Here is a 24,925-nt window from a genome sequence, read left to right as displayed (position 1 = left end):
ACATGTGAGGTATTTTCGCAAATGTCAGAGCAATAATTCTAGCACCAGACCTCCTGTGCAACTCTAACCTGGTAACCTGTATCTGATTACTCAGCGTCACATCATCTTTCACATTATAGAAAGAAATTTGGGCTAACTTTACTGTGTTTTTTTTTTCTTATTATTTATGCATGATAGTTACTGAGTTACATAGTAGGTGAGGTTGAAAAAAGATACAAGTCCATCAAGTGCAACCTATGTGTGTGATTATATGTCAGTATTACATTGTATATCCCTGTATGTTGCAGTCGTTCAGGTGCTTATGTAAGCGTTTTTTGAAACTATCGATGCTCCTCACTGAGACCACCACCTGTGGAAGGGAATGCCACAACCTTGCCGCTCTTACAGTAAAGAACCCTCTACGTAGTATAAGGTTAAACCTCTTTTCTTCTAATTTTAATGAGTGGCCACAAGTCTTGTTAAACTCCCTTCCACAAAAAAGTTTTATCCCTATTGTGGGGTCACCAGTATTTGTATATTGAAATCATATCCCGTCTCAAGCCTCTTTTCTCCAGAGAGAATAAGTTCTGTGCTCGCAACCTTTCTTCATAACTAATAGCCTCCAGACACTTTATTAGCTTTGTTGCCCTTCTTTGCACTCGCTCCATTTCCAGTACATCCTTCCTGAGGAGTTACATAGTTACATAGTAGGTGAGGTTGAAAAAAGACACAAGTCCAACCTTTGTGTGTGATTATGTCAGTATTACATTTTATATCCCTGTATGTTGCGGTCGTTCAGGTGCTTATCTAATAGTTTCTAACTATCAATGCCCCTTGCTGAGACTGAGAGTGTTTTTTGTATTTTTTTTTTAAATCCTAAAAATAATAGCGTTTTGAAAAACCTGTAAATGAAAAATTGTGTGACAGCACCCACCATTTTTATTCTATAGGGTCTCTGCTAAATATAAATATATAGAGGCGATTCAGTTCGCATTGTGCGCTATACAAGTATTTCATTCATATATATATATATATATATATATATATATATATATATATATATATATATATATATATATATATATATAATGTTTGGGGGTTCTAAGTAATTTTCTAGCAGAAAAAGTAAGCTTCTTGCTTCTTCTGCTTCTGTAGGAGCAGAGTGTCAGAATTGGCCCGATGGCAGGTGGTTAAAATTAAGTGCCTATACTGTTTAATATCCAATAGCACACTGTCTCTCACCTTGCTCTGCACATGCTCAGTTACTCTCTGTTTTTTGGCACTGTGTCAAATTTGTAGAAGCTGATCTGCTGACAGCCTAATGATTTACTGCTGTTCAGGGGCAGTGGGTTTCAACAAAATGGCAGCGTCCAGCAAGAAGACACTGGAACAATGCTGGAGACAATTTACAGCACACACTTATTATGGTTGCATAATTATCAATGTGGAATATATGTTCCTTTTTTTTTTTTTTTTTTTTATCAAGTTGTGGGTAAAGTTTTGCTTTAAGGCTTACAGTAGTAACCACCAAAGTTGTTTTTTCTGTAAGTCATAATGAACTGGGGGCAGAGCGTCTCAGATGCAGCATATGGGGTACTACTAATTTGTATACTTGGCAGTGTAAGTCGGTATTAAGGGCTAATTGTTTTTATTTAGTAAGTGTTGCGGGTTCCTAGTTAATATTGGCCTTCTTCCTTGTTTTTATCTCTTATGTGCACAGGGGAAATTGCATCAAATGAATGGGGAATCAAAAAGTGAATCACCGGCCAAAGCAGCTGATGGCGTTGCTGAAGATGTGAGCGTGACTGACCGCTTGATTGACATAATCGTCTTTGAGGAACCAGAACAAATGCTTCCAGCTTTAGATGAGTGAGTATTTTTTTTTCCTCCCCTCCTGTTTTTTTTGCCTTGCATCTGCAACCACCAACAAAGAATCCAGATTTTACAAATATAATTAGCCCTCATGGGGCAAGGTTTTTTTTTTTTTTTTTTTTCGTTGATGCATTTATCAATAGTGGAACCTCAGCTTCTCAAATAAGAGCGTCTGTCGGTAAATTAATTTTCAGAAAGCTGACACACAAGAAAATAAAATCCCTCGACCTGCCTTTTGTGCAGATCCGCAAAGGACGCCTGCTTTGCATACCTTCTGTAAAAGCTACAAATGGCTTTGTGTGGATTCCGTCCCGGCTGACGCAGATTGCACCTGCGAAGCCGCATTCTCTTGGGGTCCTCTGAGAGGGAAGATGGATTATGTCCTGTAGGTAAAAAGTAATAGGCATTCATGAATGTTTACTTACCATGTCTTATGCTCTGCATTATTTTACAATTAACTCCTTCATGACGGGGGGGGGGGGGGGTATTGTTGATTCCAGGCAGAGAGGCTTGCCAGTTTTTTCCCCTCATTTATTCTTAGAGATGAGTTAATTTAGTTTGCTATTTGCTGCAAATACAGTGAGTCGCATTGTTTTCTTATAAATTGTGATCTTGTAGAATATATACACGTAAATTTTTCCAGTCTGCAGACAATCACTTAACCACTTAAGGACCAAGCCTCTTTTTGACACGTGTTGTTTACAAGTTACCGTAAAATAATTTTTTTTTTGCTTGAAAATTACTTAGAACCCCAAACATTATATATATATATATATATATATATATATATATATATATATATATATATATATATTTAGACGCCCTAGAGAACAAAATTACAGTAATACTTTGCAATACTTTGTCACACCGTATTTGTGCAATTTTGCCAGAAAATTACTTGGAATTCCGGAAGATTATATATTTTTTTTCAGACACCCTAGAGAATAAAATGGCGGTGGTTGCATTACTTTGTCACACCGTATTTGTGCAGCATTCTTACAAGTGCAATTTTGCTATAAAAGTACTTGGAACCCCCAAACATATATTTTTTTTCCAGACACCCTAGAGAATAAAATGACGGTCATTGCAATACTTTGTCACACCTTTTTTTTGCGCAGCGCTCTTAGCCCTTGTATGTCGGATTTTGTCCGAAACTGTTGTATACACACGGTCGGACAAAGTTGTTGGAAAATCCGACGTGATGACGTTATTTCGTTACGACGGGACTATGTTCACGCTAGTAGCCAATAGCTTTGGTGTAGAAATTTGATCTGAGCATGCGTGGCAATTTGTCCGATCGGAATTCTCTACACATGATCGGAGTATGTCCGATCGGAGCATTTTGTCGGAAAATATTTCCAGAAAGTTGGAAAAGTTGGTCCAACGGATATTCCGACGGAAACAGTCCGATGTAGACCACACACAGTCGGAATATTTCTACAGGTTACCGGTTTTGAGTTACAGAGGAGGTCTTTTGCTAGAATTATTACTCTCGCGCTAACGATCGCGGTGATAACTCACGTGGGGTTTGAAGCACATTTTCTGCGTGTAAGCTTGGCGGGACGGATCGCTTTAACCACTTAAGGACCGCCTCACGCCGATGTACGTCGACAGAATGGCACGGCTGGGCACAAGCACGTACAGGTACGTTGCCCTTTAAGAGCCCAGCCGTGGGTCGCGCGCGCTGGCGCACTCGCGACCCAGTTCTGAGCTCCATGACCGTGGCCGCGGGACCCGCAGATGCGATCGCCACCGGTGTCCCGCGATCGGGTCACAGAGCTGAAGAACGAGGAGAGGTAAGTGTAAACAAACCTCTCCTCATGCTTCCTAGTGTGGCTGTCACTGATTGTCTGTTCCCTGTTATAGGGAAAGATGATAAGTGACGTCACATGCCAAGCCATGCCCCCCTACAGTAAAAATAAAATACACGTCACACTTAACACCTACACTGCCCCTAGTGGTTAACCCCTTCAATGCCAGTGGAATTTTTACAGTATTCAGTGCATTTTTTATCGCACTGATCGCTGTATTAATGCTCCATGTCATCGCAGTCACAATAAAAATCGCTGATTTCGGCCATTACTAGTTAAAAAAAAATAATAATTTATAAAAATGCCATAAAACTATCCCCTATTTTGTAAACGCTATAACTTTTGTGCAAACCAATCAATAAACGCTTATTGCGATTTTATTTTTTTAGCAAAAATATGTAGAAGAATACATATTGGCCTAAACTGAGGGAAAAAAAATGTTTTTTTATATATTTTTTGGGGATATTTATTATAGCAAAAAGTAAAAAATATTGCATTTTTTTCAAAGTTGACGCTCTGTTTTTGTTTATAGCGCAAAAGATAAAAAATGCAGAGGTGATCAAATACTACCAAAAGAAAGCTCTATTTGTGGGAGAAAAAGGACACCAATTTTGTTTGGGAGCCACGTCGCACGTCCGTGCAATTGTCGGTTAAAGCGACGAATCGCAAAAAGGGGCCTGGTCCTTTAGCTGGAAAATGGTCCAGGGCTTAAGTGGTTAAAAAAAAAAGTATTTATTTTCCTTCTTTTTTTTTTTTTTTTTTTTTAACACTGTCTTTTAAAAAAAAAAAAAAAAAACTTTTGGGTCACTTTTATTCCTTCTGGAGCCTATTAAAAGAATATAGAAAAAAATCTTGACAGGACCTCTTAAATATGAGATCTGGGGTCAAGAAGACCTCAGAGCTCATATTTACACTTAAATGCAAAAAAAAATTAAATGTCTTTTTTTTTTTTGGAAAATAATTATTCTCCCCTTTAAGACCATTGGGCAAAAGTGATGTTTGACGTCACTTCCACCATCTAATGTTATGGAGCCGAGTGGGGACTATCTTTTCCTCACTCGGCTCCAGGCCTGTCAGGGGAGAGGATGCGATCGGCTCTGCCACTGCTGGTGGCTCAGATAAGTGGCGGAGGCGACCGGACCGTGGCATGAGGGGGGCCTCTCCCGCCCCCAATAAAAGTGATCTCTCTGCGAATACGCTGCAGAGACCACTTTTACTTTAAAGAGAGCTGCCCGCCGTTCCTGAAAATACCAGGTTATGGCAGCAAGCTGCTGCTATAACAACGGTATTTAGCGTCAAAGTACCAACGTACAGCAACGGCGATTTGTGGTAAGTAGTTAAAGGGTAACTCCACTTTTGTGGGGGGGGGGGGGGAATAGCAATTAAAGCAAAAATATAACATATACAATTGCGACGCAATCATATTGTAATTGCATGTTATTAAAAATTACCTTTTGCTTTTCAATCTGCAGCTCTGTAACTTTCTGTAAAATACAATATGGCTACCTGGAGGTGTTCTGTACACAGATCGTGTACAGAACCCCCCCAGATATGCAATTTCCTGCTTGTGTGATTGGCTTACTGATTTTCCTAGAAGTCTGCACTAAGATACAAGTCAGATTTCAGGCATCCCTGCAACACAAATGTCATTTTTGGTGACATACTCCCAATAGGAAATCACATCTAAAGGGATGCAGACCCAGCAGCTTTCCTCATTAGAGCCCTGCATGTGCACAGCTGATTGATAATTATGAAACCACTCCCATTATATTCACTTTCCCACATGGATACAGACAAATACACAGGGATTTCTTCAGAATAACAAAGGCGAATGTTTTTTTTTTTCTCAACAAAAGTGGAGTTACTCTTTAAAGTAAAGGCTGAAGGTTTTTCTATGCGTGAAGGTAAAAAAACTTTCAGTGCTCAGCTCCTCCCTCAGTCACCCCTCTAATAGACATCTTAGCCTGATACAGATCCAGCGATGTGCAGGAGCCGAGGCTCTCAGAGGTCTCTCCCTCCACACTGGCTTAATGCAGCAGCAGGAGCCATTGGCCAGTGAGGAGGTAGTGGGGGCAGGGCTGTACCGTGATTGGTATCTTATGGACACAGAGCCAGCTCAGGAGCAAATGGCTTGCTATGGGGCACTCGGGGAGGGGGAGGGGCCAAGAGCGGCATCAGGGGACTTGAGAAGAGGATGATCGGGGCTGCTCTGTGCAAAACCATATTTGTTCTGTTTTTTCTTTTTTCGTTTACAAACCCTTTAATTTGTTTATCTTGATTACTTGATTCAGAGTAGAATGAAAACTCCTCCTCCAGGGTTTATCCAGACACCGATAAAAGTCACAAGACTGCTATATACTACTTATGAGAAAAAGTGTTTAGCAGTTTATATTTACTAAAATAATTGCATTTCCATGATCTGTGTACTGTGGAAGACCAGATATAGCTAATGCAGGCTCCTAGGTTTACTAACCTCATCTTTAACCTAAGAATGGATCCACACTCCTACTCACTCTGGTGGCAAGACCCTCTTTATCACTCTTTTTAACACCTTTTTATCAAGTCCTAGTCAGTTATTTTCTACCTTTGAGTCTCTACTTAATCTGCCACTGCTGCCCACGAACTTATTCACAGCCCAAGACATTGGCAGTCATTTCACCCAAAAAAAAAATGGGAGGAATTCATGATGAGATTGCCATTGTTCAGTTATCTGCCCCAATTCCTCTACCACCATATTCAACACATTCATCTTTTCACCCTGTCTCTACAGAGGAGGTTGCTAAACGTTGCTGTCATGTACACCTCACCAATTACCCCCTGGAATCCATTTACTCCAGTCACCCTTGCTCTACTTTATGCTCTCTCACGCACATCTGCAATCTTTCATTGTCTGCTTGCATCTTACCCTCTCCTCTCAATGAGACTGCCTGCACGGGGGTGGATAATGCATCTGTGCATCCCTATCATGTTATACATGCATAATTTTGTCCCTACCTCACTCCATAGCTAGGGGATGTTCTATGTAGTTAGTCCCATTCTGCATGCTTTTTCTGCCATTCACCACATGCTCTGTTTTCTGCTGGAGCTAGACACACTATGATTTATATTTTTTGACTTATCTGATGTTCATCTGTGATCTGTGCAAGTTTCAGATTAAAGCTTTCTACGATCTGCAAGATGTTATTTGGATTGAGTCACTGTATGCCTACACTGCTGAGACTGTAAGTTACAGCTATCTCTCTACAACTGAATCAGTTATGGAGATCACAATTGCAGTGCTTGGATTGGGGAAGCAGGACAATCCCTGTGCGAGTAAACATGCTATTGTATGCCTTATGTGTGAACAAGGCCTTAGTAACGTTCCCTTTGCTCATTTCTTAAATTTAATTTTTCTAAAGAAAGCTAAGAAAACAACAGAAGGAAAGGTCAACATTGGCAACCTTATTTCTTTCAATAAAAGCTCTAGCATTGAGGTGACACTACATGCACAGTGCAAAACATCATTGACTGAAGGCTTGTTTCTTTCCCTACTCCAGTGACTCAGAAGCAGTGCATACCAAATGTTGTGAGAGGCTGATGTCTGGCTTTAAAAGGCACACATACATAGCTACCAGTGGGAATGATGATAAAGGTGTGTTTTAAAGTTACTCTTTAAACTACAAGTGTGCTTTAGTTACCCAGATAGCAACAAAAAGTAGTCCACCTAAAGTCTTATTGGGTTCCTAGGAGTCCACTTCCACCAGGCAGGGTTCCATTATGTTGTCATTTTGAATTTAAAGTAGAAGTCTAAAACTAAAATCCCTGCATCTATAGACATCCACAATCTAACACTAACCTATCTAGTCCTGTAAAGATGAAATCGGCATACATACCTTTTTTGAAGCCACTTTGCTGTGTAGGAGGGTGCAAAGGACACATCTGACAACAGAAGCCCCATAGTAAGTCTATGGGTGACATCACTCTCAGAGCTTCCGCCGCTGGAGATTGGGTCGGTTCAGCTTCAGAAAGGGTATGTACAGTGCCCCGAAAAAGTATTCATACCTCCCCTTGAAGTTTTCCACATTTTGTCGTGTTACAACCAAAAACATAAATGTATTTTATTGGAATTTTATGTGATATACCAACACAAAGTGGCACATAATTGTGGAGTGGAAGGAAAATGATAAATGGTGTTCAAAATGTTTTACAAATAAATATGTGAAAAGTAAATACTTTGTAGAACCACCTTTCACTGCAATTACAGCTGCAAGTCTTTTTGGGATGTTTCTACCAGCTTTGTACATGTAGAGAGTGACATTTTTGCTCATTCTTCCTTGCAAAATAGCTCAAGCTCTGTCAGATTGGATGGAGATTGTCTGTGAACAGCAATTTTCAAGTCTTGCCACAGATTCGTAATTGGATTTGGGTCTGGACTATGACTGGGCCATTCTAACACATGAATATGATTTGATCTAAACCATTCTTACTCCAAAAACTGGTATTGAGCATTGAAAGAAGAAGCCACACATTGTTGAGTATAAAACATTTTACTCCAAGCACATTCACATGTACGTTTATAAAAGGTTTTTTTTTAACAAACCAACATCTTTGGTATATATGTGTGACAGTATATAGCCTTTTTTGTGGCTAAACAGGCATGTTTAAAACCATAACATCCACAACTCAGGAACTTACAAAGTTCAACTTTGATAAAGTGAAGGCCATATGAGACATTAGTATATCAAAACTTTGTTGATATTGCCTTCATCATATGGGGTGATCTCACCCCTGTAAGAGCCAAATTTTGAAGATGCACTCAAATTGGGACTCAAAAATATGGATTTCCATCATGATCCCATGCCTAAAATGTGTGTATTTTCCCTGCATCTATTTTAATATAGGGAAAAGACGCATAGTGTGTCAGCATGTGCTATCTGCCATCATGGGATATCAATGTACGTGTTTTGTGGGTGCAACCCCTTTCTGGCAACTAAAGTAGATGAGAGGAAAGGGTTACACCCACCAACAAACATGTACATTGATATCCCATGGTGGCAGATAGCACATGTTGACACACTGGAGGTTATTTAAGAAAGGAAAATCCACTTTGCACTGCAAGTGCACTTGGAAGTGCAGTTGCTCTAAATCTAAGGCGTACATCTGAAATGAGGAGAAGCTCTGCTGATTTTATCATCCAATCATATGCAAGCTAAAATGCTGTTATTTTTTTCCTTGCATGTCCCTCTCGGATCTACAGTGACTTTACTTCCAAGTGCACTTTAAGTGCACTTGCAGTGCAAAGTGGATTTTCCTTTAGTAAATAACCTCCACTGTGTGCATCTTCAAAATTTGGCTTTCAAATTACTTTAACATTTTATATAAAAAATTTAAAATTAACGACAACATTGAATTTTTTTTTCTTTGTTTCGATTTTGGCTCATTGACAGTCAATGATGTTGGTGAGTCTTTTTTCAACATCATTGATGTTTTCCTCGACCTTCTCTAATTCACATTTGCACACCGTTATTTCGCTGATCAGGATTTGTGTACTTACACTGTTGAAGTGAGTTTCTTCTTCCACAACATCCACATCACCTAAAAAAAAAAATACACACCATGTATTATAAATAAAATAAAATTTAAAAAGCTGCGCTAAAAAGTCTCAATGAATGAGTCCACAGAAACAGGCAATAAAGACAAGGAAATAGATTTAAATCACTTGAAGACTTGATACCACCGTAGTGTGCACACACAAACAAGAAGAGGGGCCGACCACCATAGCTGTCGATTCTGCTTACCAGACGACAAGCTTAAAAGGCGGATGGCTATAGCCCAGCCTAGGCCTTTTAGCTTGCAGATGACCACAATAGGGATGGTAAATTGGATGGTGCAGATTGCTCCCTCCTTTCCGCTAAAGTGTCCGTATACACTCAAATGGATGCTCAGGGAAAGAGAAAATGGAATTATATGAAAAACAAGCGGTAGGAGCAAGATTTGGAATCTTTTGTTATTCTGAAAAAGTCCCTCTGTGTTTGTCAGTGCCTCTGTATATAACAGTACATAACAGTCAAATCCAAGGGAAAAAAACCAAGCTTATTCACAGACCAGCTCACAGACAACCAATTAAACCTGTCTAACAGTGTGCGTTAAAAGCAGGGTTTTAATCTGCACGCATTTGCAAATGCATGCGTAAGCCACAGAGCCTCGCCACAGCAACCTATTTTCTGTGGTATCTAACATTAACTTAGAAGTGTCCCCACAGTGGAGGCACATGCATTCTGATGGATAGGCGAGGGCCGGTTGACTAAAGGGGAGCCCACCATCACTGTCGTGCATATTGGTCAGGCAACGCACTGACACCTTCGCAGCCATTGAGCTACATGCTGGGAGCTCAGTGTGCTCCTGTACCTTTTGAAGAAGGGATGGTTTCCCTTAAGTCCACCTGCCCTCACCTATCCATCAGAATGCATGTGCCTCCACTGTGGGGACACTTCTAAGTTAATGTTGGGTACCACAGATACCAGGGTGCCATGGCGAGGCTCTGTGGCTTACGTATGCATTTTCAAATGCATGCAGACTAAACCCCTGCTTTTAACGCATACTGTTAGTGACCAGGTCGCAGGCAAGCAATTAAATCTAAGTAAGCTTGTTTTTTGCCCTTGGATTTATCCTTGGCCCTGTTTATACCTTATGTACCCTTCCAATGCTGCTTACTGGGATGGCCAGCTATAGATACATACATATGCATACAAATGAGCATACAAATGCACGCCACACTTTTCTGATATTTATTTGTAAAAAAATATGAAAAACACTTACCATTTTCCTTCCACTTCCCAGTTATGTGTCACTTTGTGTTTGTCTATCACATAAAATCCAAATAAACTACATTTACATTTTTGGTTGCAACATGACACAATGTGGAAAATTTCAAGGGGTATGAATACTTTTTCAAAGCACTGCATACTGATTTCTTCTTTACAGGGCTAGATAGGTTAGTATTAGATCGTGGATGTCTATAGATGCAGGGGTTTTCTTTTTAGGGTTGACTTCTACTTTAAGTTTTGGGTTTTTTCGTTGCTTCTTTATGGTAGAGATTATTTATGGGACAGGTTCACTTAATTTTCTGTACACTTTGTCTCTGCTTATCCTAGTGTAACAGAACACAAAGTGATAGAATGCTCGCAGATGATGCTTCTGAAGGCAGCCATTGTATGAATTGAGTTGGATCATTTTGAGTGACAGTGATGGGCATGGCAACTAACTTCATCTGATTAACCTTTGGTGCCATGCTGTCCACAGTTGTCCTGTGATCATACAGCTGTCTGACTTCTCCTGCTCTTTATCATGTTGTGTGTTAATATGTTCTCTGTTTGCTGACAAGATAGATAGATTGTGGTGGAGATAAGAATCTGTCTTGCATCAGAAAGCTTTCCCTTTTTATGTGTGCTGGATGTTCGATTGTGGGAAGTGTCAGGGAGATTTACGAGTAATGGTATCAGTGGACGTGAGATGATTGTCACACATGCAGTAATTTTGCCCAGGTCCATTAACAATCCTTAGGTCTTTAAGCGCTAGTAGACACCACTGGTCTTGTACTTATCCTTCCTCATTTAACCATTAGCATATACAGTTTGTGATTGCTCAGGTGATCCAAGCTTGCATGGCTATGGCAAAATATTTTACAAGAATATGCCAACCCATCCGATCACTCTCTAATGCACATGCGTCAAACCCAAGGCCAGTCAGGCCATTTCACCTGGCCCTCACACTTCTCTTGCAGCTGCAGCACCCCCCTTGTTTCTGCCCCCACACACCTTGTCTCAGCAGTCGGTAGCAGAGCGAGTGACAGATCCACTGACTCCATGCCCAAGGAGGAAATGCCACCACTGTCAGTGCCCACACACCTGGAATTTCCCTAGAAATGTGTGGGATCTCTGCTGTAAATTGGGGGTGTCCAACTTTTTGACCTTCGGAGGCCACGTTGAAAGAAGAATTGTTTTAGGCCACACGTAAAAAAAAAAAAAAAAAAACTTACAGTAAGGATAGCTGATATTAACAAGTTAACAATCACAGATCTAGATAATATACAGATCTGAGTAATAAAACTTAATTTTTTTTTAAATAATTTTTTATTATAAACGTCAAAGAGGGCAACATAAAACTAGTACGATATTTGACTAGTACTGTTTTAATAAACGAACGCATCAATATCTGGTTGGATGGATGTTTTAGCAATTCTCAATGAATTCTCAAGGTGCTCATCAGATATATTGGTCCTAGTTTTGCCCTACATGTACTTCATCCTTGAAAATATTTGCTCACAAATATAGGTGCTGCTGAAGACTGATGATTGGGATATTTTTCTTTGGGAAGCTAACATGTATAAAAGTCCAGTACAGTGACACTTTAAAATTTTCCCTCGGTCACGTGTTCGCTAACAAAAAAGTAAAAGAAAAAAGACCTAAATTTTTAACAGCTTGCCGATCAGCCGCTGGCACCATACTGCAGTAGGTTGGCACGGCTGCGCAATTCGCAGTAGGTGTACGCCAGCTGTTTTAAGAGCGATAGGGAGCCAATGTCCACCAGCCACCCATGATCACTCCACAGAGAGCCAAAACGGGGATCTGTGTATGGAAACAAACAGATCCACATCCTGACAGGGAAGTAGAGAGAGATCTGCTGTTCCTAGTGATCGGGAAATGCGATCTCTCTCTACTCCCTGTCAGTCCACTCCCCCCACAGTTAGAAATACCTCCCTAGGGAACACTTAACCCCTTGAGTGCCCCCTAGTGTTAACTCCTTCCTTGCCAGTGACATTTATACAGTAATCAATGGCTATTTTTAGCTCTGATCACAGTATATATGTCACTGGTCCCAAAAAAGTTTCAAAAGTGTCCAATCCGACTGCCGCAATGTCGTAGTCCCTCTAAAATCGCAACAGGTTGGCACGGCTGCGCAAATCGCAGTAGGTGTACGCAGGCTGCTTTAAGAGCGATAGGGGGCCAATGTCCACCAGCCACCTGCGATTACTCCATAGAGAGCCAAAATGGGGATCTGTGTATGTAAACAAACAGATCCCCATTCTGACAGGGAAGTAGAGAAAGTTCTGCTGTTCCTAGTGATCAGGAACAGCGATCTCTCTCTACTCCCTGTCAGTCCACTCCCCCCACAGTTAGAAATACCTCCCTAGGGAACACTTAACCCCTTGAGTGCCACCTAGTGTTAACCCCTTCCCTGCAGCTGCTGACTTTTAATAATCAAACACTTACCTGTCCCAGGGTCCAGCGATGCGGGGGCACGAAGCCCCGCTCGCCCCCCTCCTCTCGGCGGCGCCGGCATTGCAACTATGGGCACCCAGCTGTGGCTTCACAGCCGGGCACCCACTGCACATGTGCGAGTGGCGCTGCGTGCCGTAATTGGCCACGCAGTCATCTGGGACCTGTCACGTGTCCCAGATGACTGACAGGAGGGAGGGGGCGGAGCTGAGCCCTTCCTGCGCCGAGGGGAAGTGACATCAGGAGCCCAGACACTGAAGGAGGCAGACTACGAGGGACCCCCTAGCAACAGGCATTTAGAGGTGAGTTAAAAAAATAATAATTTCCCAAATGTTTTTTATTTTAATTTTTTTAGGGATTTTAAGCATTTTTTTTTTCTGGTGTGTGGAACACCACTTTAAGTGATTACGTTTATGATTTTGTGTTGGGCTTCATTCATAGCCATCTTGGGCCACAGGTTGGACACCCCTGATGTAAATCATTGAGTGTTCGTCTTTTTATCTCACGATAAAAGCTTTTTTTTAAATGCTGTATGACACATTCTCAAAAGTACTGCACATGATCTCCCTGTAGGCTCTAGTGATGTTGCCTTCCCATGGGACATCTGTGTGACCAGCACTAGGTCACTAGTAAGAAAAGATGGTCGGCAACTCTTTGCTTGCTCTTTAAAATCTTCAAAATGAATTGATTCTCCATAAAAGACACAGGAACAGACAGCAGACGTAAACGTGTTTCAGCCTTGTGGGCCTTTTTCAGTACAAATACCATGTACAAAGATGCCACATTATATAGTGTATGAACCCTCCTGGAAGCATATGTCATTAATTTGCCAATTAGTAGATAATCAAAGTTACTTGGAGAGGTATTTTTTGGGGATATTTATTATAGCAAAACGTAAAAAATAATGGGTTTTTATCAAAATTGGCGCTATATTTTTTTATAGCGCAAAAAATAAAAACCACAGAGGTGATCAAATACCACAAAAAGAAAGCTCTATTTGTGGGAAAAAAGGACGTCAATTTTGTTTGGGAGCCACGACTGCGCAATTGTCAGTTAAAGCGACGCAGTGCTGAATCTGAAAAAGTATTCTGGTCAGGAAGGGGGTAAATTCTTCCGGGGCTGAAGTGGCTAATATTGGTGTTAGAAAAGTAGTGCAAACTCCCAAAATCAAGCAGTTTGGAAGACGTTGATCAAATCGCTACAGATACTGTTACCTTTCAATGGCTATGTTGATGCTTTCATTGCTTTACGTTTAATCTGTAATGACTATATTTTTCTGTCTCTGCAGCTCGGAGATAGCTGGTCTGACCCAGGCAGATGCATATTTAGAAGTGTGTCGGATTCAGGTCTGCAAAGATGTGACTTGGATTCTGCTGAAAGAAATGACAGGGGCTGGGACCCTCTACTCACTAGAGGAAAAGAAAATAAGTTCTATCATGAACGGTCACTGGAGCGACCTTGAGAAGAAAATACAAGAGGAACATCATAGAAAGATGGTAGCTTTGACAGCGGAATGCAATTTGGACACCAAGAAACAGATGGAGGCTCAGCATCGGCAACAGAAGGAGGTCAGCGAAGAGGCAGAGGCAATCACGAAACATGCAGAGGAAAAGGTAGGCCATGCTTAGATGCAGGAGCACATTAATGCCATTGTCTGCATAGTTAGAAACCCCTCTAATGGGGTTTAAGGAAAACCTGTTTTCCGGGAGATAAAAGGAATGTCATTGCTGGCCACATTTTGACAATGCTAGTTGCCTGGCTGTCTCGGTGCTTCCTAAAACACTGACTTGGGACAAGTATGCAAATCAGAAAAATCAAACTGAAGTCAGTGCAGACTTGTTGCAAACTTTTTTTTTTTTTTTTTTAACCAAGAATATACATTCTACCCTTTCCTGTGCCATTGAAGTTCGTTCTCCATTCCAATGCTCAGAAATCTGAAGGGAAACGAAAGCCTTGTGCACACGATCAGATTGTTGGCCAACAAAACATTGGACTTTTGTCCGAAGGGCGTTGGCCCAAACTTGTCTTGCATACACACGGCACACAATTGTTGGCCAACAATCATGAACGTAGTGATGTACTACAAGGTTTTTCAGCTCTTTAGCGTCACCTTTGGGCTCCTTCTACTAATTTCACGTGGTTGGTAGAAGTTTGGTGAGTGTTGATCCGCTCTTTTTCATTTCGCTCTTTTAATTTTGCGCTTTTCATTTTGCGCTTTTCATTTCACGCTTTCAGTTTGATTCTGAACAGCAGTTCGTCAACCAGCCATGTTGCGGAATCGGAGGAGATAACGTGTTATTTATTATTGTCCTTGGAGTTATTGCTTTGACATTATTTTTTGTTTGAATAATAATGATTCGATTTGGTATATTTTCTATATTTTTGGATGCATAGAATGCACTTTTTGGTTAAGTTCTATTGGTAGATATCTAATTTTATTTGTTTTCTTTTTTTTAATGCACAATAAAAAAAATTTGTAGAATAATACTTGGCTATGTGTTTAACTTCAAATGACAGTTTGGGAGTAGGCAGTTACATTTTAAAAAGTACAATGTAAAATGGACAAGGGACACCAACATAGTTGTAGCTTTGATCTGAAAAACAACGGGATAATGGCGTTGTGGTAACTTAAATTAATTAAATAAAAAACAAACAAACAGCATAATGATAATAATCTTCATATCACTAGAAAAAAAAGCCTTTGAAAATTTCTTTGCAGTAAGTTCATCAGTATCACCAGCAAAGCAGCTTCATTATTATCCCATTAAAAGAAGAAGAGAATTGTGCGCTGCATTTAGAGAATTCATAATTTGCCACGTCACGAATGTTAATTCTTCATTACGAACGCTAGTTTACAAGACCGACCACTTCTGGTTCGTCATTGCTTCCGAGCATGCGTAGTTGTACTTTGAACTTTTGTTCCGACTGACTTGTGTACACGCGCTCGAAAAATCCAACAACAGACATTTGTCCGTGGAAAATTTTAAAACCTGCTATCCAACAGTTGCACGTGGAAAATCCGACAACAATTGTCCGATGGAGCGTACACACGGTCAGACTTTCCGCCAACAGCCTGTCATCACATATTTCCCATTGGAAAATCCGATCGTGTGTATGAGGCTTAACACTTTTGTCAGTCTTTTTGGTCCCCTGCAGGTTCCTCCTGCTGACCTCCCACATCACTACTGTTCCCCTTAATGGGTGGAGGTCAGATGGAGAAAGCTGTGTGAACTACGGGGACCATAGAGATTCACACAATTGGAAGTGTTGTATTCCCTATAGATTTTACATGAGGATTTCTCAGGATTGGAGCAGAGTAAGACCCCTTTCACACTGGGGCGTTTTTCAGGCATTTTTAAGGCACTTTAGCGTTAAAAAAAGCGCCTGTAAAGCGCTTGAAAGAAGCCTCATCTGCAGTCCAAATGTGAAAGCCCAAGTGCTTTAAGAGCCCTTTCACAATGTCAGACCCCGAAAAATGCTCGTAAAGCACCACTTAAACTAGCAGCGCTTTACCAGCGTTTTTCGAGCGTTATTGGGGCGCTTTTAACCCCTGCTAGTGGCCAAATAAAGGATTAAAAGCGCCCACAAAACGCTGCTGCCAATAGCGATTTTCAGGCGCTTTTCAGGCGTTTTACAGGTGCTTCCCATTGATTTCAATGGGAAGGGGCGCTTTAGGAGCGTTGTATTCACCGCTCCAAAAGCGCTGCAAAGAAGCTGCTTGCAGGACTTTTTTTGACACCTTGCCAGCGCAGCACCTCGGTGTGAAAGCACTCGGGCTTTTACATTGGGATTGCAGTTACGGCTTCTTTCAGGCACTTTTTTTTTAAAGCTAAAGTGCCTGAAAAACGCTCCAGTGTGAAAGGGATCTCGGTGTGAAAGCACTCAGGTTTTACATTGGGATTGCAGTTGCAGCTTCTTTCAAGCGCTTTACAGGCGCTTTTTTTAACACTAAAGCACCTGAAAAACGCCCCAGTGTGAAAGGGGTCTAAAGTGTACGTTTTATGAATGTCTGTGGCTGGCTATTTCTGCAGTACCATTTATAGACAGCACTTCAGAAATCATCCTTGGGTGGTCAGTGTGCAGGCTGAGATCGTATAACAGAAATTGTGTACAGAGCTAATCTGAGTGGCTCTGTAACTTGTGATCACTGTCATGACCAATCAGTTCAATCACAAATGTAAGCACTATATCATTTGCATCTGAAGACCTGCTTCTTAAAATGCAGGAAGGAGCGGACGTAAGGATTAATTAATGAAGTAGAAAAAATACACTATTTCAAAGATTTTGTACTGTTCTGGCATTTTTAGTTGAAATGTTGTATAACAGAAAGTAAGGGAAATCGTTTTTGTTTTTTCAAAATTTTTGGTCTTTTCTTTCATAAAGTACAAAAAAAAAGTGGTTAGTAAATGCTACGAAAGAGAGCTCGGTCTCAAAAAATTATGTAAGATGAATTTGGGTATTGTGTTGCATGATAGAGTAATTTTCAATCACACGACTGGAAGCTTAAAAAAGGCTTGATAATGAAGGGATTTTACAGGCTGGTTCCAAAGTGGTCAAAGAGACTCTTGCTTTGCCATATATAATGCATCCGGAAAGTATTCACTGCACTTCGCTTTTTCCACGTTTTGTTATGTTACATCCTTATTCCAAAATTAATTAAATTCATTATTTTACTAAAAATCCTACAAACAATACCCCATAAGACATTGTGAAAGGGGTTTGTTTGAAATCTTTGCAAATTTATTACAAATAAAAACTGAAAACATGTACACAAGTATTCACAGCCTTTGCTCAATACTTTGTTGAAGCACCTTTGGCACCAATTACAGCCTCAGGTCTTTTTGAGTATGATGCTACAAGCTTGGCACACCTATTTTTGGGCAGTTTCTCCCATTCTTCTTTTGAGGGCCTCTCAAGTTCCATCAGGCTGGATGGGGAGCGTCGGTGCACAGCCATTTTCAGATCTATCCAGATATGTTCAATTGGGTTCAAGTCTGGGCTCTGGCTGGGCCACTCAAGGACATTCACAGAGTTGTCCCATAGCCACTCTTTTATTATCTTGGCTGTGTGCTTAGGGTCATTGTCCTATTGGAAGATAAACCTTCACCCCAGTCTTAGGTCCAGAGTGCTCTGGAGCAGGTTTTGTTCAAGGGCGTCTCTATACATTGCTGCATTAATCTTTCTCTCGATCCTGACTAGTCTCCCAGTTCCAGCTGCTGAAAAACATCCCCGCAGCATGATGCTGCCACCACCATGCTTCACTGTAGGGTTGGTATTGGCCAGGTGAATGAGCAGTGTCCGGTTTCCTCCAGACATGATGCTTGCTATTCAGGCCAAAGAGTTCAATCTTTGTTTCATCAAACCAGAGAATTTTGTTTCTCATGGCCTGAGAGTCTTTCAGATGCCTTTTGGCAAACACCAGGTGGGCTGTCATTTTCTTTTTACTGAGGTGTGGCTTCCGTCTGTCCACACTACCATACAGGCCTGATTGGTGGAGTGCTGCAGAGATGGTTGTTCTTCTGGAATGCTCTCCTCTCTCCACAGAGAAATGCTGGGGCTCTGTCAGAGTGACCATTGGGTTCTTGGTCACCTCCCTGACTAAGGCCCTTCTCCCCGATCACTCAATTTGGCCAGGGTAGCCCGCTCTAGGAAGAGTCCTGGTGGTTCCAAACTTCTTCCATTTGTGGATGATGGAGGCCACTCTGCTCATTGGGACTTTCAATGCGGCAGAAATTTTTCTGTACCCTTCCCCACATCTGTGCCTCGATCCAATCCTGTCTCTGAGTTCTGCAGACAATTCCTTGGACTTCATGGCTTGGTTTGTGCTCTAACATGCACTATTAAATGTGGGACCTTTTTATAGAAATATCTGGGCCTTTTGAAATCTTATCCAATCAACTCAATTTACTACAGGTGGACTCCAATTAAGTTGTAGAAACATCTCAAGGATGATCATTGGAAACAGGATGTACCTGAGATCAATTTTGAGTGTCATGGCAAAGGCTGTGAATACTTATATACATGAGATTTTTTTTATTTTAATAAATTAGCAAAAATTTCAAACAAACTTCTTATACATTGTCATTATGGGGTATTGTTTGTAGAATTTTGAGGAAAATAATGAATTTAATCAATTTTGGAATAAGGCTGTAACATAACAAAATGTGGAAAAAGTGAAGTGCTGTGAATACCTTCTGGATGCACTGTAGGACAAAGTAAAAGAGGAGCATGCACTCCATTGTTTAACTGTTTCTTGAATAAATGACAGGCTAACGAGTTTCGAGACATGCCTGTTCCTCAAAACGTGTTAGCCTATGGTACCACTTGACAGTCCTTCGTGAGGTGGATGTTCCATCATGGACCTGTGCTGATGCTTTTTATGAAAAGCTGTGATACAAGTATTCATTTGTGAGCATATTACCATTGTATATTTATTAAAGTAATCATGTGACTCCTGTCCCATTCTTTTCCTTCAAGTGGTATGGAGATTACTAGAGCATTTTTTAAATGTTGTTAACCTTTGCTTTCTGACCACTAGAGGTCGCATTGGTATTTTTATTTTATATTAATTATTTTTACCTCAATTTCTAATATAATTCCATTGAGAACTTATATCTTATGTTGATGATGTAATATGATCCAATATTATTATTGTTATGCAGGATTTATATAGCGCCAACAGTTTACGTAGCGCTTTACAACTTGAGGGTAGACAGTACAAATACAATACACTTTAATACAGTAGGAATCAGAGGGCCCTGCTCCTTAGAGCTTACCATCTAAGAGAGAAGGTCAAGAAATACAAGAGGTAATAACTGTGGGCGATGTGCTGATTGAGAAGATAAATGTACAGTTGTTAGGTGGGGGCCAGATAGGCTTCTCTAAAGAGATGAGCTTTCAGGGATAGCCTCAAAGTGGATAAAGTAGGAGAAAATTGGACAGATTGGGGTAGAGCATTCAGGAGGATGGGTAAGGCTCTGGAGAAGTCCTGAAGGCAAGCATGGGATGAGATGACAAGGGAGTTTGAGAGCAGGAGGTCTTGGGAGGAGTGACGAGAATTATTGGGTTGGTATTTTGAGACTAGGTTAGTGATGTAGCTGTGGGCCAGGTTGTGGATGGCTTTGTAAGTTTTATAGTTAGTATCTTGAATTTAATTTGTTAGCTGAGTGGCAGCCAATAGAGGGATTGGCAGAGGGGTATAGCAGACGCTGAGCAGTTCGGGAGGTGGATGAGCCTGACACCAGCGTTCATAATGGACTGAAGTGGGGATAGCCTATTTAGAGGTAAGCCAATGAAGAGGGAGTTGTATTAGTCGAGGCGGGAGATGACCAGGGAGTGGATTAGAAGCTTTGTGGTGACATTGGTTAGGAAGGCGCGTATCTTGGAGATGTTGTGGAGGTTGAGGGGGCAAATTTTGGATAGCGATAGAATGTGCGGCCAAAAGGTTAGTTCAGAGTCCAGGATTACACCTAGGAGCTTGGCATAGGGGGAGAAATGGATAATGACAGAAAAAGCAGGGGAAGTGGCACCTGAGGGAGGAAATATCATGAGCTCTGTTTTGGATAGGTTGAGTTTGAGGAAGTGATGTGACATCCAGGCTGATATGTCTGCTAGTAAGTTGGTGATGCATGACGGGACAGATGGAGAGAGCTGGGGGGTGGAGAAATGGATGTGGGCGTCATCAGCGTAGAGATGATATTTAAAGCCATGGGAGGCAATCAACTGACCCAGGGAGGTGGTGTAGACTGAGAAAAGGAGAGGTCCAAGAACAGAACCTTGGGGGACCCCAACGGAGAAAGGAAGAGAAGACGAGGAAGTAGAGTTGTAAGTGACACTGAAGAAGCGGTGGAATAGGTAGGATGAGAACCAGCGAAGAGTACAGTCACGGAGACCAAAAGAGTGGAGTTTGTTGAGGAGGAGGGGGTGGTCCACGGTGTCAAAGGCAGCAGAGAGATCCAGCAGAAGTAGTGCAGAATGGTGTCCGCTGGTTTTAGCCGTTAGTAGATCATTTGAGAGTTTAAGGAGAGCAGTTTCCATGGAGTGTTGAGAGCGAAATCCGGACTGAAGGGGATCAAGAAGTTTATTCATGGTCAGATGGTCACTCATTCAGTTGTAGAACAGTCATGTTAATGTATATGTTTATTAGTTTAATCCTGTTACTTATGAAAGTTATACATTTGGATTTCAACACCATTATCTCCGATTGCTTGAATAGTGGCAGACAATATGAATGGGAAAAGAGACTTGTATCCATCATGGCCGCTATGTGAAAGAGAGGCTTGGTTACTCTATTTAATTCCATGGTTCTGTGCGTCGCCCGTGCCCCAGGAAGACGTCACGTGTGACGAAACATGTTGGGCAGCACTACACTCTGATGCCATCGTGATTAATGTGACCAAGAAGTGCAGGTGTTCGTATTTGAAAATTTGCTGGCATATCTGTTTTTATACGTGAGATTGATATTCTTTTTTGTTATTTCAATAAACTGTCTGAATGTTATGGCACTATTGGAGTTCCCTTCTCTCCTTATGACCTTTTATTCTGGCCGCTTTGTTCCTGTTGTGTTCTGTCTGAGCATGTTTATGGAGAGGGTCAGGTTCCATACTGGAAACTTTTCACAGGAATTTCTGTTGCATACCCCGCAGAGGGATATTCTGCCTGCCTGTTTGACCATTCTAGCAATAGGTGGTCTACTACATCTGGTAAGCATCCCTGCTCACTGGGTGTAAAGTGCTGTTTTGTGAAGGCTCTACACGATTACTTGGTGGTGGATTCCTTAACTAAATGTGTTTATTCACAAGGACTTGTTATTTGAATTCATGTATCACAAGGACTTTTTTGCACAGGTATTGTTTATAGTTTTTAATGTTATTTATACACTGCACTTTATTGTGTATTGGTAGCGCAATTACTTTTTTGTATGGAGATGTGAACAGCGACAATGTAGGGACTGCATGAGGTCTGTGCGGTTCAAGCTACTGCGGAAGTGCTGTTTGGACCAATTCTAAAGGCCATTGGATGGGCCAGCTGCATCATTGCGTAATCCCCTGCAGTACTAAGCACTATAGGGGTATGCCTTACAATGGCAGTTGGCCATGACAAGAAGTGGCTGCTGAAGATCAATGTGGTTTTCAGAAAGCTGTTGCCAGAGGAGAGTACCAAAGGTGCCCTGCATGTAGAACATGGAGCTGTAATGCACAAGAAAAAAAAAGAAGTGGAGTCAGGACCACCCAAGCATCAAAGATAAACAAAAAAATCCCAAAAAACAAAGCAGAGTTCTGCTTTAACCTGGCACAGTAATATGGGGCATTCTGAGTCATGCCTCATTGTGAACTTACATGATGAAGAAAATGACTAACAGACCCTGGAGGTTTATAAACTTAAAAGGTCATTGTAAACACCAGTGAAGGGTGCTGAAAAATGGTCTGATAGCATTTCATGTACAAATCAGTTGTGTTAATAGAGAAGGGATGTGGAGGGACAGGGGCTGCCTGGAAGAGAGGAACATTAATAGGTTCTGCAAACTACCATTATTACAGCTGACACATGCCATGAATCCGTAATCGTTTACACTGCTGCACTGACTGCTCTTTTTGTTTTAAGGCAAGGACAGGAAGGTGTTTGTAATGCTGGTGATTGTCATAGTTGGCAGCTCAACTCTGAATGGCACAGGCAGGGTCTGTAAGGGTTTGGACTAGAATGCCGATAGATACTGTATATGAAATCTCATGATCTGCAATCAGCCGAGGACAAAACTGGAGGGGGGGGGCAGCCTGACCAGGGTAGGAGCTGTGTGCAAAAATGAATAAAATAATTATAAAAAAATAAAATGCACAAAATACAAAAAAATAAAAAATACTTAGATCAAGGTTTGATCTACATCAGTGCCAGGGTTAGTGTTTGGGTCAACAAGGTCAGGGTCAGAATTTTTTTGGACAGGATTTTTTTTCTTAAATAGTATCAATGTCATTGTGTTTCAGGTAGGATTAAAAGAAAAAGCAAAATGGGCAGTATTGTTTTTGGCCTGTACTACGGGTACAAACAACAACTAACATACACATATGTGGTATTGCTGTGATCGTCAGGAGAACGTATTTTGGGGGGGTTCATTGGTGGAATGTTATGGTAGTAGCAAGAAACATACAGCTAAATTTAACCACTTAAGGACCGCCTCACGCCACGATGTACGTCGGTAGAATGGCACGGCTGGGCACAATCACGTACCGGTACGTGATTCTTTAAGTGCCCAGCCGTGGGTCGGGAGCACGCCGGCGCGCTCCCGACCCGGACCTGTGCTCCGTGACCATGGCCGCGGGACCAGCAGACCCGATCGCCGCTGGTGTCCCGCGATCGGGTCACAGAGCTGAAGAACGAGGAGAGGTCTGTGTAAACAAACCTCTCCCCATGCTTCTCTGTGTGGCCGTCACCGATCGTCTGTTCCCTTTTATAGGGAAGGACGATCAGTGACATCACATGCCAGGCCACGCCCCCTACAATAAAAAAAACACATAATGTCATACGTAACACAGCACTGCCCCCTAGTGGTTAACTCCTTCACTGCCAGTGTAATTTACACAGGAATCAATGCATTTAAATAGCAATGATTGCTATATAAATGACAATGGTCCCAAAAATGTGTCAAAAATGGCCGATGTGTCCGCCATAATGTCGCAGTCACAATAAAAATCACTGATCGCCACCATTACTAGTAAAAAAAAAAAAATGCTAGAAAACTATCCCCTATTTTGTAAACGCTATAACTTTTGCTCAAACCAATCAATAATCTTTAATTGCAATTTTTTTTTTACCAAAATGTAGAATACGTATCGGCCTAAACTGAGGAAAAAAAAATATTTTTTATATATTTTTTGGGGATATATTGATTATAGCAAAAAGTAAAAAATATTGCATTTTTTTCAAAATTGTCACTCTATTTTTGTTTATAGCGCAAAAAATAAAAAACACAGAGATGATCAAATACCACCAAAAGAAAGCTCTATTTGTGGGAAAAAAAGGACACCAATTTTGTTTGGGAGCCATGTTGCACGACCGCGCAATTGTCAGTTTAAACGACGCAGTGCCGAATCACAAAAAGGGGCCTTGTCCTTTGGCTGCAAATAGGTCCGGGGCTTAAGTGGTTAAAAAAAAAAATTTTTATTTTTTATTTTTACTATTTTGGGCCAGTGTCTCTGATAAAAAATGAAAGCCCAATTTGTCCTAAAAACAATGCAGTATAATCCACCTGGATGCACAAAGTAGTTATGATGATATGTACAGTTCTACCATTAGAAATGCATTCAAAGTTAAACTCCATTCTTCTGGGAAGGCTTGCATTACAGTTTTCCTGTTGCTTTGTCCTGCACGGGAAAAGCACAGGCCCATTTTACAGGCTCCTTCTCACCAGGTACATTGAGTTGTGTTAATCAGCATTATCAACCCAACCTCAGCAGAAAGGCACATAGAAAACAATTGTTATCTATGAACTATGTTCGTGCCATACATGTAAAGTGGTTTGCATGTCTGAAGTTTTATGCATTGCATCGCACTATAACATGCCCCGATGCATTGCAATGTAAAGAGTTGAAGGAAATGTCATTTTGTGCCATGTACTAATCTTTTTAGAAAAAGGTAAACCGTGCAATGCTATGTTTACCCATTAGGTCACATTCACACTTGCGAATGAGCCCAACACCAATTTCATACGAGAACCCCAGTGAGGGGGTGACTAGATGTGAGATGCCACATCTGCTATCTTCTGCTGCCAGCTTCCACAGCCAGGGCCACTGATAAAGCAGTACAGCCAGTCCTCCTGTACTGGTCCTGGACCCCATCAATTCAAAAGAGGGGCCCGGTATACTCTTACTGCAGATGCCGATCCTCTTCTGCCTCCCCTTGAAGCACTGCCAGCTTCTTTCTCCCTCCGGATGAACTTCAGGGGAATTTGGTTCTAGCACATGCACCCTTCCAGGTTCTGTCCTGGCCCCTCTGTGTGCTCCTTTCCCCTGC

At 41.3% G+C, this 24,925-nt stretch overlaps 1 protein-coding gene across 1 annotated transcript in view; it reads left to right on the top strand.

Annotated features, from left to right (window-relative positions):
• EVC2 (EvC ciliary complex subunit 2) overlaps positions 1–24,925 on the top strand; it is a 287,368-nt gene that overhangs the window by 120,689 nt on the left and 141,754 nt on the right. Inside the window, exons 9-10 of the mRNA XM_077477799.1 lie at positions 1,700–1,848; positions 14,208–14,532. Coding sequence (XP_077333925.1) covers positions 1,700–1,848; positions 14,208–14,532 — 474 coding nt within the window. The remainder of the gene's footprint in view (positions 1–1,699; positions 1,849–14,207; positions 14,533–24,925) is intronic.

This window comes from Lithobates pipiens, unplaced genomic scaffold, assembly GCF_037356315.1.
Source record: "Lithobates pipiens isolate NorthernLeopardFrog02 unplaced genomic scaffold, aLitPip1_a1.2 Scaffold_13, whole genome shotgun sequence".
NCBI classification, from domain to species: Eukaryota; Metazoa; Chordata; class Amphibia; order Anura; family Ranidae; genus Lithobates; species Lithobates pipiens.
This window is presented reverse-complemented; position numbering and strand designations above follow the sequence as displayed.